General features: G+C 37.2%; 1 protein-coding gene across 1 annotated transcript in view; it reads right to left on the bottom strand.

Moving 5' to 3' along the window:
• The window catches only part of LOC120894901 (transcriptional activator cubitus interruptus), a 40,203-nt gene extending 22,755 nt beyond the window's left edge, over positions 1–17,448 (bottom strand). The window contains 1 exon segment of the mRNA XM_040297764.1: positions 16,063–17,448. Within this exon segment, the coding sequence (XP_040153698.1) occupies positions 16,063–16,445 (383 nt within the window). The 5' untranslated portion in view covers positions 16,446–17,448.
• Positions 17,449–18,235: the final 787 nt, after the last annotated feature.

Below are 18,235 nucleotides of genomic sequence, written 5' to 3'. Positions count from 1 at the left end.
TTCAATGTAAGAAATGGCTGGACCTATTAACAAGTCCCTGAAATATGCTGTGGTCGCGGACTTTCCGCGAAATAATTTCCTATAGCGAAGTTTTAAATTGTTGTTCTGTAAGCTGGTGCTACCTCCACTGTTAGTGCCCGATATTAAAAAAAGATGTCTTAGATTCTGCATTCTACGTTCTATTAGTAGCGATGCTTACAATTCCTAAATTCACGACTGAATGAATCGTCGTTGCAATTGGCCTAGAACTGTTTTATAAACGTACCAGGACGTGGAAAGCGATAGAATTTGTTAAAATACTGTAAAACTTTTCAATTTCCAACGTTTTCTAAAGGTGACCATCTTACCCTTCGTGGTGTCCATCTTTCCCATATCAGGTGTCCGTCTTACCCGAACATTTCAAAACTGCACAAAAAAAATCATGTTTTTCATTCATGAAAAAAACGCAAAAATCGATGGAAACTTAAAAGTTTCAACACATTTTCTGATAAAACATGAGTGTAAGATAATGTATGCATATTTTCATGGTCGTTGCACCTATATATCCTTAGATGTTGACCATTTCCCTTAACGTGTCCGTCTTTATCTACCTTCCCCTATAGTTTCTGGTGTTTTAATAGCCTAAGGATGCGTGCAACTTATTAAAAAAAAAAACGCACGTGATTTGTAATTCCAAGGAATTCGTTAAAAGAAGGTCATACAATACCATTCCTGGGACTAATTCCAAACCCATGTTGAACCATAGGAATTTTACAGAACTCATTCTGGTGCTGGGCCTGATTCCAATCCCATATAGGTGATAGAATTAGGTCCGTGGTGTTAACAGAAGTGGTTCACAAAAAAGGTGTATTTTTGAAAGAAAATTACTATACATATCATGCAATTTCTTCCCATAATCAAGATTTAATTTTCAACAGGCACGTCTAGAATAAGTTTTAAATACCTTTTTGATTGAAAACCTTGTAACTAATTCAATAAAATTTATGCGCTCAATTGAGGTAGGCCGCGACAAATGTATTTTCAAAGCCAATATACCCGCGATCCTAAAAAGGTTGGAGAGCACTGCTTTAAATAATCCTGACACCATACCGGTCGAAACCCTGTAAACCAAAAATTAGGCCCATGTATGGAAAAAAATGAATTCTAACTGTAATTTGCATCGTTCTTCTCCTTACCTTTCAAAACACTAAAAACTAAGTCGGCGTTGCTTTTTCCATAACCAAAGCGGTCGCCATTGTATGAATGTAATGAATCCAAGCTACCGATGGCAAGAAACGCTAATCAGCCTTCACTAGAATTTTATAATAGAGAATCTAATTCATATTCTTGATAGGACCTAACTGAATACAACAACTTATATAATCAAAGTCTTCTTCTTCTTCTTCTTCTTCTTCTTCTTTTTCTTTATATTATTGTTGTTTAGCTTACATACACATTGTGTCACACCATCCTGTAGAGGGTTACTAGGCTTAAAAAATACAGTGAACCCTCTCTTATTTGACACCTCTCCAATTTGAAAAACCTCTCTTATTTGAACATTTTTCACAGTCCCTTAATTTCCAGTACATTTTTGTACTTCTAATTTGGAAAACCTCTGAAATCTGTATCCCTCTTATTTGTGTATGGTGTTGCCATGGTTATTGAAAGATGTATGCTCAAATTGGCGATTTTGTTCGCAGTTTCCTATAGCAACAGTTAAGGCTGCATACTAAATGCTCTGTCTCTTTCTTGTTTGGATGGACCTTTCATTCACTTTCCACCTCTGTAATTTGAAAACCCCTCTTATTCGACAGTCCCATCGCCTCTCAAATAAGAGAGGGTTCACTTTATATAATCATAGTTTGAATATGTTCAATCACTTGGTAGAATGTTTCAAACTGATTTGGCTGTGGTATTTTGCAAATGAACTTAATCTATCTAATTGATTTCAATAGATTAAACAGCTCAATTGCAACTCAAATTCAGAAAAAAATTATTTTACAATTCATGTAGAAACAAGCTTATGTTTTTCACCCATTTCATTATATTTATTTCAGAGCAAATTGCTCTGTTAATTGTCAATAGCTGATTTAACTATACCTTAGACATTCCATTACTACAAATTCCAGAAAGCAGATAGGGGAAGTTATAGTTATAGCAATAAGCTTTGTGCACAGACAGAACAGAAATTAAATGTTACTGTATCATGGGAGATGCTTACTACTAGTACTACAACTAGTCGCGTATAAAAGAAAAATAATTAGGTATTTGTGAAACATTTGCGTTCAAATTAAGTTTCTCCTTGCTCCAGCAATTTCTTGCTATTATGAGGTAGAACAATAGTATCACTTGACTTCTATTATCTTTAGTTTTCCATCATTCCCCATCCTTAGTTCTACCATCTCCTTTTTTTTGTTATGATATGCAATTGATGAAAACATCAGCTTTTCAACCCGGACAACGATTGTCAGATTGGTTAGAACAACGTTTGTGTGTCTAAGCAATATATAGACTAATCTTCAAGAAAAAATGGAAAACTTCTTATTTTGAATGTAGAATGCGTAACCCAGATTTTGGAAGAGCCACGAAAGGACGATTAAAACAGGAATCCTGCCCGTTCGTATTTGTAGCATTCGGTAAATCTATCCAACAGACCACCGAGTCGAGTAGGATAATGCAGTGATTAGTTTCACCTTTTAAGTAACTTTATTTTCGAAAAGTAATGGTATCTTTTACCTGTTTTTACAGACGAATTACTAAATCAACTACAGGAAACAGTTTCATAGAAGCACCAGAGACCCATATGGGCGAACATCGACTGGGAAACTTAAGCTCACAATCAACATTTTAATTAAGCAATTTGTATGTGTTCCCTGGTTCCCTGGTATGTCTGGTGTCAAAAAATCCTGATTAACATACATTTTTACCTTTTTCTAAAGTAAAGCGTCGGTTTCCTATACCAGGCTCGACATCAATAACTCCACATAACCAATGCCAAGAAGATATCACGCACACAAAAGTAAGTCCCATCCAAAACCCCGACTAACACACAAAAAGCCTTCCACCGAATCCAAAAATAATCATCATTCCGCTTTTGTGCTTTGCGCCGTTTAGAGGACGTTTTTTTTATCTATGGGCAGTTAACATTTGGTTTAGCTTTGCCGCTGTTGACCGGTTCCGTCGAGTGTGATAGGAATTATCTTCCCACATTCCTGTCACATAGTAGAGTAGGAGAAGAAAAGCTAACACGCATCTAAGCTACCTATTCCTAAAATTTATTTTGTATGATTAGCAACCCCAAACGGAAGGTTCGGAATAACACAAGAAAAAAAAACTTAACAGCTTCTACAACCAAAAATATCTTCATTCGGAATGTGGCCAGAAAGCAACAAACTGCTTTTTCATTCTAGTAGAGTACTGCTACTATGTCTACATTGACTTTATGCCTGCAATGGCTCAGGTAGGTTTACAAAACATTGTAAATATGATGCACTAGGAAGATGGATCTTGGAGGCACAGCAAACGGTGGATTGTTAAAGCTCCTTTCGCTGAATTTTTAAATAAAACTGTAAGAATAAGACCTAGACATATATAGCGTGAAACGTGTTTCAATTAGGCTCAAGGCAGTGCCAACCACATATATCGATCCCAATCCTAAAACATTCCAATTTTAGTATTTCAGTACATAAGCATAGGTTTATCAATGCAATCTGCGGGATTCATTTATTAGCCGTACTTAAAATCCAGGTTGGATGCAATTGCCAAACTTTGAGGGTTTACTATCGAGATGGTCTAATTAGTTCTAGGATTTATCAAAGTATAGGATAATGGAAAACATTTAAAAACTTTTAGTACTTTGAGGGACAGCTGTCGCCAGTGTTATCACAGCTCTGCTTTATCTTTGGTTTTTTTGGCCTGTAGATTTCTTGTTAAGGCCGGTTTCGTGATACAGTCGTCAACTCGTACGACTTAACAACATGCCCGACATGGGTTCAATCCCCGAACGAACTGTGCCCCCATACCTAGGACTGGCTGTGGGTACATTCTGCTACGGGTAAATCAATAAGTCACTGAAAACCAAGCAAATTAGTAGTACAGTGGTACTAGTGGTGACCGACAACGGTTGTTATACTTTAAAAGAAGAAGAAGATTTATTGTTTATGGCGGTTTTGTAAAAGTGAACATACAAATGTTAGTTTTCTTCTCGATATTCTCATCCACGATTAGTTGGTCCTTCAACTGTTAATGTCCTAAACTTTGTTCTACAAGTTTTTAGTGTAGTGTTTAAAATGTTGTTTTATTCGTTGTTTTCTATACTTTTTCATAACTAATTGCCCAATTGAAAATTGCACTATGGAAGCAGCACAGTGCAAAATAGCAAAAAATAGTTGTCAATAAAAAAAAATATCAGCCATACGAAATAAACGAAATACGAAAGAACAAATCACGTGACACCTTTCGAAAAAACATAACAAAAACATACCTTTGTTACAGTGAAGCGGCAACAATATCGCATAAATTATCTTATGTTTCGATCTTCCTAGAACTTAGGACGATTGGCACTGTAACATCAGTCACCATTCTTCTTTAGATAAACGAATACCATATGCTCGCCAATCATACCGATCACAATTTTCTCGTTTACATTTTATTTCATAAAACCGAACGGGAAAATGAACTATAACACAAGAATTCAAAAGATTTGTCTGATCCAATAACTGTCATCTAGGGTAAATTCTATGTGAGCTCTCCATGGGGAACGGTAATTCTATCCCTACTCAATCTTCTGAGCTTTCACCAATAGTGTAGTGAATAAAAGTACGAGTCAAAACGGTCTCAAATGTGCAGAGTAATTTGACCTAAGAAAACCTGCAGTTATGTGTAATTAAGTTATTTTTTATTTCCTTTTCCACATTCTAACCGTCTAAACTGAATTGACTGAATTGATTCGATAACTTGTTTTCTATCCATACTTGGCATGATCAACATGCTCGAAAACGCAGCGCAAACAAATTCAATGTCTCCACGGGGGTTTTCGTACGATGATCCTCTGCCGATGATAACAAAAACTGCAAACATAAGCTCGGTACAGTCCAACAATTTCAATGTAAGTCTGCAGAACGAGGAACATTCTTCGATGCTTTTTTATGTCCAAAAGACACGTTTTCAACCATCACATTTTCTTCCCTATGAGCAGATGCATACATACGGTTTGTTTACGTCGGTGGTTAGTGTTTTCGATGGATCGTGAAATATTGCTTGCCTGCTGTCGCTTTTCGTTAGCGCTTTTTCAGCTTGACGAATGTCGGCAGTTTGTTGATTGTTGCGTGAAGCTTTATTCGTCGAAATGAATCCCGGAGTAAAGGTGCTTTGCTTCAACTTCAAAGACAATTTAGATACAAATAAGAAGAATAACAAAGATTACATTGTTCAGCGACGAACCTGATAATCGCTGGCAAACCACATCAATTGAATGTTATTTATATAGAAACAATTTATTAGCATCGATTAGTAAGCAAGTCGTTTGAATTTTAGAAATATATTTGTATCTCTTACTTTGCTTCAATAAGGTTAACTTTTACAACTGTTGAAATAACACAGTTCTTACTTTATCTCAGACGGTAAAACTACTCCATTGCTTCATCAAACATTTGACTAGCACGCAAAATGCATTACGATATACTTAAGGACTATTCAAGAATCTGTTGTAGGCGACACAGTTTTTTTCACAGTTACGCGATTTTCGATACCTGTTAATTCGGAGGTACGCGGTCTTCTTAATTTCACAATTTATGTGTCAAATCAGTACAATTTCTCCGGGAATTGTCAAATTAAAAACAAATTGCTGTTTTGCTAAAAACCCAGAAATATAACTTTTTCCTGTATGAAACATATTAAATAAATGATTAAATGTATAAAAGTGCTTTGTGCATAAAAAATCATTAAAATGTGCCATTAATCAAATGTATTTGGCTAAAAACGTGATATTAAACACACACGAACATTCAAGTTAGTTTTTTTTATGAAATGAAAATTGTTTACCTCAAGGGTTATACAATTGAATATTTTTACTTACTTTTACTTAGATACTAACTCTAAACCTAAAGCTAACCCTAATCTAAAAATAATAAGGTCCAGTAAATAAAAAGCTTTAAAAATGTGTATAAAAAACAAATAAAAAGTATAGAGAAAAAAAATCTTATTACAAGATCACAACTGATCTGATCAAACACAAACAAAACAAAGAAAATAAAGTTGGAAAGAACAAGAAAAGACAAATAAAATAAAACACATACGTAAGAACACTTACGGGAGACGAGAAGAGAGGCAGTTACGAAAGGAGGATAGAAACATAGAGAACACAAAGTTGGTCTTATGTTGTTGCACTCAGCATTGTTGCTCGGAAACATATCGCTGAGGTGGACTATGACTGTTGCTGGAAGCTTTTAGATTTGACATTGAATAACGTCAAAAAGTAGGGTAATTTAAAGTTTCGAGTTTTTTTTTTACATTTGCTGAAAAAGCGTTAAAATAATAAAATTTATACCAACAATTGAACTATAAATGATTATATTTAAAAAATTTCAAATGGCACTGAGCTGCTGTATCATTTCATACGCTCCATAATCATGATAAAGGTAAATATAAAATGTTGCTGGACAAGAGTCAAATTGGTTTGCATTCGGTCGGCAAAAATGTTGCGGTAGCTGTTAAGTTCATATATTTGCTCAGCAACAATGTTGCGCGCAACAACATTAGACCACTGCCTATCTTGGAAACATACTAGAGGTGTACCAAATGAACCAGAGCCATACGGATCATTCAGTTCATCTGAAAAAAATGAATGAACCGCTTCACAAGAATTGAATGATACGGTTTGTTTGATAAATTTTAGTTTTTATTTAATTTAGGAACGGCTTCGGCCGTATTGCCTAATTTATTCGGCTCAGGCTGTTCGATAAATTAACATAAAAAATGAGTGCATGCTCATGGACATTTTGAACAAATCAGCAGGAAAAACATCCAACATTCGCAAATGTATATGCAAGACAAGAAACGATCGATTGTAAGCTGCGCAATGCGTTCTAGAGTCAAATGATAGATTGTAAATATTAGTTTGCTGTTCACACTACCAAGCCACCCGCTTAAATATGTAGTTTTACCAATGTTCTGACAGTGTACTGATTCACAGACTCTACCGTTATTACTGTTTGAAAAAGAAACAAAAAAAGAACCGAAATGCCCACCTCTAGAACAGGCTGTATGGCAGACTATGGAGGTGTTTGAGAAATTTTGACAGCATTTTCTAGAGTGTCATACGTTTATTTTTGTCGGTTGTTCAATACGACAGATTCTAGAGCAATCCGTAAAACGATATCTCCTTTTTTATTCAGAAGGAACTTGATCTTGCTTATGATGCAAAGCAAAATACAAATACGATTATATTATTTTTTATTCGTGCAACGACGGCCATTCCACATCTTTTGATGTTAATCTTACAAAAAAAAAACAAAAATTAATCAAAAATTAAAAACGGAACTCATAAAATCTTCCTGTTCTTTCCTAGATTTCAAAACAGTAAAACTTTTGAGGCTCACAAAGACAAAGGCATCTCTCTTTTCGTTCTTCAGTTTTCCGTTTTGTGCATATAACTTAACATGTCTTGTATCTTCATGCACACATGCAGAAACATATTTTGGAGAAAAACATCATAAAGCATTAGGAATGATACAGGTACGAAAAATCTTCGTGGCAAGTACGACTTTATGTCGGTTAGAAGGGTGTGCATTTCATCTTAAATCAAAAAAATGAATAAAGTAGACCTGTTCGAATGGACTTGTCTGAAGGGTGCGTCCCATGAATGTATGAATAGGAATAAACATTTAGGGTAAACCAACTCGACGTCGAGACGACTCGATTACAAGAATAGAATACGCCTAATAGTAGGTATAGAAACAATGAAAAACTTGTCTTCATTAAAGTCTAGTAGAGCTGAATTTGTCAATAAATTCGAGCTTATTGAAGTATTGTAAAATATGCGATATTGGGTATTAACGAACAAAGAACAATTATTATAATGCATGTATTTTTTGCTTTTTATATTGTGAACCACAAACTGTAAATGCATTATATGCGATAAACAGTGTTATTAGATATTTATTGTTTCATTTGACAATATTCAAACTATTTCAGGTCAGGTATCTTTTTTTTCTTCAGAAAAAAATCTATATTACTCAATGATCGTTCAAAATTCCGTCTTGAATTCCATACACAATTTAACGACGGTCGCTTGAGTCCTCCGCATGTGTCGGCCTTGATATGCCATCGGATAACGTAATAAGTTCATTCTACAATTTTGTTGTGGCCATGTTTCATCTGTTCTCCCGAACCCAGTTTCATTGCGGCTGCGGGGACAGCGGCGTTAATCACCTTGAATGACTGCATTATTTCGGCAGCGACAGATCGTGCCTGACGCATCACTCGGCACCCGCAAACTGACAGACTGTGATTGACTTGTTATCATTCATTTTGCTTCGATCTCAATCTTCGCGTGCCAATCGTCCATAGAATGGAAAGAACTTTGAGCCGCCTGGAGATACAATTTCAATCGAATTATTTCCCATTCATCTCCTGCAGCATCAGCGGTATACCGCCAATCAGGGTGTTTGCCACCGATTGTGGTTACATTATTGCATGCGAGAGAAACACAAGCATGCTCAGCAAACTCCCACTTGTTCAGCACCAGGTCCGGTGATATTTGATCCATCCATAAAAATATGTTGAATATCGATAGTAGTAGTAAAGTGTCGAGGGAGTTGAAGTGTGAATAAGTGGTGGAATGGCCACCACAAAGCTTTCTAACTGAGAACATCTCTGAGAACAGCTAACAGGTAAATCTTATTCGCCGCTAGATACACCTGCGACGGTATAGAGTACATTACCACGCGACGATATTCGATATTCTTTCTCATGCTAATTGTTCCCAAAGACACGTGAAATCTGTCAAAATCATGTGCATAATTTTCGGGCACCCCTGGATAATGTAAGCGACGATGAAATGCGTTGTCGAATTTACACCCTTATGAGCAAGTTCAAACAAAACAAAATACTGGAAACGTGTGATTGAGGTTTGCTTTTTTATTCATTTCAACTAAACCATCGAATCGTCGTTGCTAAATGCTGCTGAAAGAGACGAATACAACATTTCCAGTAGTAACAACATAAACTACTACCAGAAGCCAGATCGGCAGTCGAAAGGCAACTGGAAATCAAATATTAACTCACACAAAAAGATAACAATAAACAAACAGTACGATGTGTGAAATGTGAACGCACAGGCGCATCCACTACACAACTTCTTCGTCACTCATCATCTTCGTAGGTTCATACACATTCTTCTGTTCAAATACTTCTTCTTTTTTGCTTTCATTGCGACAGCTTATTTCACAGGACAGTCTATGAGTATCTTCCATTGCCCTCAAAGGATGGTGTGGCTTATTTGTACAAATAATATTTAGAAAGTAACACATCGTAAAATTGTTTTGCGACCCGTTCATATATCCCCGACCCGTTTCAAATAGACTTTTTGCCCTTATGCATTTTTGTTTTAAACTTATGGTTTTTTTATTTTTCTAACTAACCTTTTTATACCATTCTTTTACAGATGATTTTGTAATGGTTGGAAAATGGTATTACGGTATTGTTTTTTTAATATAAATATGATATTTAAACACACAAATACACAAGTTTATTCAAATGTATTTAAAACAGATAACGAATGAAATTTTCGTAGCTTCCGAATCAAACCTATACCAAACAAAGAGAGTGGCACGATTCAATTGTTTATTCGAGTTTTACATTTGCATGCATATTCTTGCTGACCCGACGCTAATGCAACATTTGATGTGTGGTATAATGTAATTTTGCCGTAAAAAGTGTTGCACTCACTTTGTGTTGTTGTTCTTATTGCATTCAATCCTTTTTGTGCGTTGGTAAACGTGGGAGCATTTATGCTGGCTGTTTATTATTAGTTTGGACTTCGTAAATGCGAAGGCTTATTTTATCGTACTTCTTAAGACTACGCTTTTTCCACTTCGGAGAATACTTGAGATAGAATTCACGCATGCACACAAACGCACACATCCTCGTGGACAAACACAAAAAAGGGCTGCAATTGTGTATTCCAAGAAAAACAGAAAAGCTTCACAATCATCTCATGAGATCTCGGCAACTGGTTAGCACTTTTTCAATTCTATCTCATTCTGTTCTCCATTCGGTACCGGTCCTTTTTGGGATGTGTCTTGCACTGCTCCTTCGGTCATCATTTCTTCTATCTACTCTATACCGTACTTCCTCCTTACTTCCTTGCACTGTCATCTTAGTCTTAGACGTCGTCATCGTCCATGGCGTATTTTCATCTCGTTATTTTTCTCTTTCCTGCCTTTCACGAAGCGGATATCTTTCAAGCCTGCGCTTGATAGGCGCATTGAAGCCTTGAGGCCAACATTCCATCTTACTTCGCAGTGGTTGTCGTCGTCGTAGCCGTCGCATAGTCGTCCAAAAGGCTCAGAAGCTCCCATTTCTTGCTGAGATGGAGCACCATAGCACGGCAAAAGCGGATTCAATTCGAAAGGCACTACAAACCGTCATCTTCATCGTGCTGCCACTCTCGTCGAAGGGATTGGCGGCCATGATTGTTTTCTTCGATCCTCGCTTTCGTACGTTCGTTCGTCCATTCTTTTGCCGGACACAATCGTTTCTTTTTAGGCTTTTTGATTTCCACGCGCTAAAAGATCACAGTGCCTCTTTTTAGTTGGGCGAGAAGAAATCGTCTTAGGTAGAGCACAACTTCCCAGCATCAGCTTATTCTATCCAACGCAAAACAAAAAAGACGATGTCAGGATGGCCGCTATTTCACTGTACCCAAACAAGCAACTTAAATTAGTTGATCAACTCAGTTTGTAGACTGGCAGGTATTTTTTAACACTGTTTTATTTTGTTCTACTGGGCTGAATACAACCAAAGCTTTTGCGATGATTCCTACAACTTTAGCAGACAACAAAGACGCAGCTTGTATCTCAACCGTTTCGTATGCAACGAGATAGTGGAATAAAAAATGCAGTCCAGGTGTGTTGATGGCAGTAATTGAAATGTTGCAACAAGAATGGATAATTAACCGATCGCCGCTATGATGGTCACTCTTTTTTTAGATTCACTGGAATTCACTTCATTCACTGGAATATTCTAGCTGTCTTATCATTGGACACTTTATTCACTGTCTACTATATTCGGAACCTGTCAACCGGGAGTGATTAATTTTTATGCACCAGATCGATGAATTCAGCCTTTGATATGATGTGCATAGATAGCTACCATTGTACTATGAACTACCAATCTTTACCTTAAAAAGACGTTTTATAGCGATGTGAAAGATTAGTAATAATAATTATTATTACATTATCTATTATGCATGGATTACCAATAGTCCTGTGGCAATAGTATTAGGTGACCAGGCTAGTGATCATGAACTATTGAACAACGTAATGCGGAAGGCATTCAAGTTGTTATTCTCTTTTGCTAGTGCACTATCCATAGAAAAAAAATCTTTATGTGGAAAGCTTATATAAGAATTTTGTTCGGAATAAAACGTAGCAGTTATAAGAATAAATAAAACAACAGTATGATAAACCAAAAACACTTTACATTAAATGCTAGTGTTTTTCATTCTTATTTATTACACAAGCCCTATTTCAAGTTCTTTTGACGATTTAATGTCTCATGAACCTTCTAAGAAGGGTTTTTACTGCTTAGTATTTTTCAAAACAGTGTTCTTCGGCAACACTTGATGCATAAGAAAATAAGTTTTTGTGACATAGTGTGTAGGACGCAAACACAACTTTAAGGTGTTATTCCTACATTTAATATTGTGCTTTTACCTCTTGGTTGGTAACAGAAAAAGCAACCAAAGCAAGCTCATAAGTATCTGGCATGTGGTGTCTATGCCATCAGAATTCGTCCGCTGAAATATTGCTTTCCAGTTGATCTGCCATTTCTTTCAAAATTTGCACTGTAACACTGTTCAGATTTCAAAACGTCTCCAGGAAGGATCAACGCAAGTTCTATGGAAAAGATACCATAGGAAATGCATTGCCTGCATAGTGTCATTGTTGAAACGCAGACACGTAGCAACCGAAAAGAAAAGTAAAAGAAAAGGATAACACATGCACCTTTTTTGTATTTTAAGTTTAACACTTGCACCTTTCTTTCTACTGCCATTTTTGTGTCCTTATGGGAACAATACTGAGAAAAACAGAAATGCCGACTGCTGCAGCGCTGCGCTAGCAGAACTTTTGACTTAAGAACTTGTCCTATTGAAACTATCGATTCTTGTCGCAGACATCATAAATATAAAGAACATCTTCGCGATTATATTCTGGGAAAACAGTGGTTAGAGAATCGCAAGATCAATGCTTTGCCTCTGTCAACATTTTGTGCATTCGAGCTGTTTTGTGCACTCAAAATCATATAATATTTCATTGACAAATATGTGTTAATTTACGGAGGACTATTTCTAATATCATTAGGATATATATCACACCTACACACATTCTTTTAGTATATTTACTCTTTATACATGTACATCCGTCGGCGTACAGCACGATCATACGTGTTGGTAGAAATGTATCGTTACAGCTGAAACTGTACTGAAAATTTTTTAACTTGCCAAACTCGGTTCAATCCGACATGTGTCGTTTCATTTTAATAAGTGGAGACCATATAGTTCAATTATAATTTAAGAACTATTACAATTACAATATTAACAAACACTTTAAAACATCTTGTTAACATTCCACAATATCGGCCAACGGCTTTTTATTTATGTTTGCGACTGGCGATAGCAAAATTATATATATATATTATATACATTTAAAAAGGTCGCACAATTCTGCACCCTCAAGCATAACATTGTATAAGGCAAAAATCGATACTGTTGCACCTCAAGCTTGCTTCTATAATTGTTATTATATCATTTACTTTTTTTCTTTTCATTTATACCGTTCATTTATACCGTACACTTGGACGTCGTTTCATAGCCGGAAAGTAAAACGCGACAAAGATGAATACTAACAGTAGCGTGTAAATGGGTGAGAGTGATGGCTCAGTTCCGGTATGACCTAAGGAGTGTTAAATTTCGTTAACCCGATACTGTCCCAAAATATATTTGAAGAAAGATTGTGTGTGTCCACCGACACAAATCGATGTTAATGGCGGTTGTGTGGCAATGATTTAAATAGATACAAACAAAAAATTTTAGAAGTTATTTTACATTTTTAATTTTTACACATTGTAATTTAAAAGTAAAAAACTTCTGTATTATTAGACTATTTAGTACCGTTTTGACTCGCGAAAATGTCATCAAATTTCATTATCATATTTAGTAAAAGTATCCTTCTTCAAGTTTTCAACGCTTACGCCGTGCATAATTAACGAAATAGGTTATTTTGTTAAATATTCTTATGTCTTCGTTTTCTCGTTATAGACATTTATCTTTATATTGCGAAAGACGCGAAAAGAGGTGTCAAATGTCAAAGGTCTCAAAGCCGATGTATACACAAAACTGCCTTAAATAAACGACAACATTGGTGTTGAAGTAAGAAGAAGAACAACACACCCATGAGGCATGAGGATCCTTCTCAGAAAGCTGCGGCACATCAATTACTATCTGTGTAAAATATGATCATGTACATATGGATTGTAGATAGATATTTTTGTATCATAGAGCAAGACTAGCATAAAAGACTGCCGTATAAAAAAATATTAAGTCGATGAGCCAATGAGTCGAGAGCCAATTCAAATAGGACTACAAGGACATGATCTTGTGTTGTCAGAAAAAAAAACAGTCTACGTGAGAGTATCTATACTATGTATGTTTAACACGTGCTATTTGGATCATGTAGAGAAGCACAAGGTTATAGTTGGAAATAATCCTACATTTTAAAAACATCTGGAAAAGGCGAAGAATGCACACTATAGAAAATGCTGGCCTCCCGACACTGCAGGGAGTATGAAATATTTTCTTCTTTTTTGTAAAAAAAAATGGATCCTTTTACTCAAAAAGCAGCAGGAAACAAGATAGTTTCACCAAGTTTTCTCGTCATTTCTGTAAGCAAGTGTCACGAACGCTTTTGAATGAACCGACCCTGAAATAGGGTTCGGGTTTTGTCAGTACAAAACGAACAGGCAGATACAGGGACGGTCAGAAACTTCTTAGCACCTTTTCTGTTATGAAGGGACTGCTTTCTATGCTCACGCGAAAAGGAATGATATTTGTTCCCTACACGCAACAAGAACTACTACCTGCGTTTGTAGACGTGACAAAAATACCCAAGTCCGTACGCCATACTTCCGTGGCGGCGAGAATGATCCAATTTCACAGTGTTTTGGAAAATAATCACCTTACTGACAGGTCTAGATGTGACGCTAAAACTAAATTGCATTTCACATACATAATAATGTCACAATCACGAATCCACAAGTATAAGGCCATGTATTTTATTTCTTTTTTATCGAAATTCCTGGTAGACATTTTAATTCGATTAAAGTAGAGGTTCATGGGGTAATACGCACCTCTAGGGCAAAACGCACCCTTCCTGATTTCCTATGAAAAGCGCGTTTTGGTCGGGAAAAGTAGTCAGCAGTCAAGCACGAACTTAAATATTGTCGTTGAGTGCAATAGAGCTGTACATGCACAGAAACCCAAATATTCACAAAACAAAAACTTCATCGGTTCAGGTGCGTTTTGATATAATTTTGCTTACCGTTTCGCTAAGAGATAAAGATTCCAAATTCGTTGTTTTTTATGCGTGGAATACATAGTTTTATTAACTAGAATTAGAGATTTGAATTGTACATAAGTTTACCGGTAGGTATGGAGATTTACACCTGTTTTCATTAATACTGTTTTCAACTATAAACTGGTTGGCATTTATTTTGGCAGGTTTTACCCGATGTTGGGATGCGTTGTTAAGATGCGTTTTCCCCCGTTGCTATGCCGCATTTCACCCCAAAAAGAGGTGCATTTTGTCACAGCCAGACTAAAATCGTTCTAAAATTGGTTTGTTTAGAAAATTATTTATTCTTGTTTTTTCTGGAAAAATTGCGTTAAAAGATTGCAGAATGTTCCTTAAAGAATCGTATTATTTCATCAAATCAACAATCGCTAGCGAATTTCATTAAAAATTAATAAATTTCCCTTCAGTGGTGCGCATTATCCCACGATCCCTTAATAGTGGTCAGAATATAAAGATAACTAATCCAACACATAAGTTTATCCATTTTGCTAATTCGATTGAGATTGCTGCAGGTTAAACATTTACCAAATAAGATGCATTTAATGGACGATGATCCTGGATCTTAGGTTTATTGAATCTTGGGATCTGCTCTTCAGTTCCCTGTGCGTTACAATACTGAACCTAATAAAAGCCGCCTCTTTTACAAACGGTACATCTTCGCTAACGAGAACACTGTGTATATATACAATGCTTGTCCCCGCCTGATCATGCTCTAATGTTCCACGGAAGGTTGATTCATTCAGTTTGAGTTTCGAGATGTCTCAGATTCCTTCCCTCGATTCTAACGGCACAAATGCACACAAGGCTAGGTACAATACTGCATATCGTGCATCATCAAAACTGTCTATTTTATTTATAAATAAAGTTCCCTCCCATCGCATTGGCGATCGCATTCATCGATGCGTTGTTAAGAATATTTGTTTACATGTGTTGTTGCGCCCTTTCCCTCAGACGAAGAATTTGTTCCGACGATTCATTGTAATCTTCACCATTTCACTATCATCGATGCGCCGTCCGACGCATTTGAACGGCTTTCGAGCTCGTAATTGTGATTGTGAAGCCTGGCGAACCATGCGAACATATGATCAAACATGTCAATCATTTAGAACTTCAATCGTATTTGTAGTAAATCGTGAAAATTAGGGTATTAATATTTGTAAAGCTTTAAAAGAACATTGCTTTTGAAGCTCTAAATAGTTTTATTTAAATTTTTTAACAGAGCTTTGCTTACCCATGAGGTGCGGTATGGTGGGGGTGATGAAACGATGGGGCAGAAGGAGATGCTGTAGGATCCCATAGGTAGCGACCATCATGAGCAGCTCGCTGATCGAGCCCAGCTGCAGCAGGCAGTTGAGTGTGGAATGCTACAAATGCCGACGGGATTTGCAGCGGTCCGTACGCACCACTTCCGGCGGGTCCTGCACCGTTGCTGGTTGCCGCTGCCGCTGCTGCTGCTGCTGCTGCTGCTGCTGCTGCGGCAGCTGCTGCGCTTAACCCGTGCGCTGCCAATCCTGCCTGTGGGTGATGGTGCGCATGATGAGCTGCCAGAGAATGACCTGGATGGTGGAATGGATGCACTTGCATATGCTCGTGGAATGTTTCTTTCTCTGGCATTGTGAATAGGTTGTATTGCTATACATGCAGTACTGGCAGCTTGTATCAAGAACAGATTTGTTTCACTTTTTTCTCGATCTTTCTAATTGAGCTCAAACGACACGCTATCACTTGGGGTGGTTTTTTTTCTTTCTTTTCCACTGTGATAATATGGACCCCATGTAGAATGAACAATTACACGCACTAGTTTGGAAACGTTTGTTAAACAAGCGATCTAGCGGCACTTTCGTCTCAAACACTCCCTAGCTGGTGCGTCCAAAACATGCCGAAATACACAAATTTATAATTCATACGGATATACCACCACGAAGTACCACAGGTGATTTTTACACATTTGGAAGCATACTCTGCACTTCATAATGCATTGTTGGGTATTCTTTGTTGTAACTGGTGTAGTTTAGTGAAACGTCACAAAATAATTTTGAGATGAAATATGAGTGAGGAGTATGTACGTACAATTAATCACAAAAGTGGTTAATTACGTTCCGTTGCGCTGCTATCGGTTACCTTAAAACGTAGCGGTACACTGAATACACTTTTTTATAGATTATCATCAGCTCGAGAGTACAGTGACAGTAAGCACTAGTACGCTTTTCTTTCACTGAATTTATGCTAATTCCACAACACTATGACGAGAATCAACACCGGTTTTTGGATAGAAACACAAAACTAATGGAAGCATTGTACGGATAAACTATCACCATGCGTCGATCATTTGCGCATGATACGAAATTCCACACACCACACACTATCTAACTATGGCACTGTCAAATGACAATTAATTGTGTTGAAGAACACGCGATTGACCGATCAATCGATGCTGATTTAAGATTCGTCCGTTCACTCCCGTAGCCTCGTGCTCGCACTGTGTATGACTCGGTGAAACTGGCAATGTGCTAAGTCGGCATGCAGGCGGCAAGCAATCACCACCAGCATTCCGATACAATCTGGTAGTCGCGCTCACGGCCCGATCGATGTGTGTGCGTGTGGGCGCAAAATGTAGAGTCGAGAGTTCAAAACACTGCAGGAGAGCGTTGTCGCTGCGGGTGCCGCTAGTTGGCTTTCGGTAATGAAGTGATCATGTACTGCAGGGATAAGAAACTTGACGCCGAGACCGAGATTGTATAATAAAGAAATTTAGCATAAAGTAAATCAGCGATAAAAAAATCTCACTATCTAACATACTAACTCATTTGTCATGCGAATAAAAATTTGTATATGAAACTATTCTAAAATACCTAACACAAACAGTTACCAGATAAGCAATACGAAAATGAAAAAAAGATTCGCCTATGTTTCGTATGCAAGGTTGCTATACCCTGTCTCGACCGGTTCGGTTGTTTCTCAGACAAGCCTCTGTGGGTGTTAGTGGAAGCACCATCCTATGGTTGCCATTGTGTACGTGTCTATTAACTTGTTCGTCCTCTGGGAGAATGAGATGTAACATACCTACACTCCAGTTAAGAGTGAATGAAATGCAATTAAAGCGTAGAGCAGAAACATGTCCCGGTGAGAATGAAAGAACCCTCTCTCGCTCAAGAGAGTATCGATCGTGATCATGCGAGAGTAAGATGACAGTGGCAGTGTTAGTGGGCGACAGGAGACAACGAAAACAACATGGAATACGAAAGACGCTACCAAAGCGGAACTGCCGATAATCGTCTGGTGGAAGAAATGGCTCGCCCAGAAGAAATAAAGTCCTCAAACGTTGACTGCTGCTGCTGTTGATGGTGACGTTATAGCTAGCGTTGCTGAAAACGACGACGACGCGTTCAATGACGACGACAATG

Source organism: Anopheles arabiensis, chromosome 2, assembly GCF_016920715.1.
Source record: "Anopheles arabiensis isolate DONGOLA chromosome 2, AaraD3, whole genome shotgun sequence".
Lineage (NCBI taxonomy): Eukaryota > Metazoa > Arthropoda > Insecta > Diptera > Culicidae > Anopheles > Anopheles arabiensis.
The sequence above is the reverse complement of the archived record's forward strand: the minus strand, read 5'-3'. Positions and strand labels throughout refer to the sequence as shown.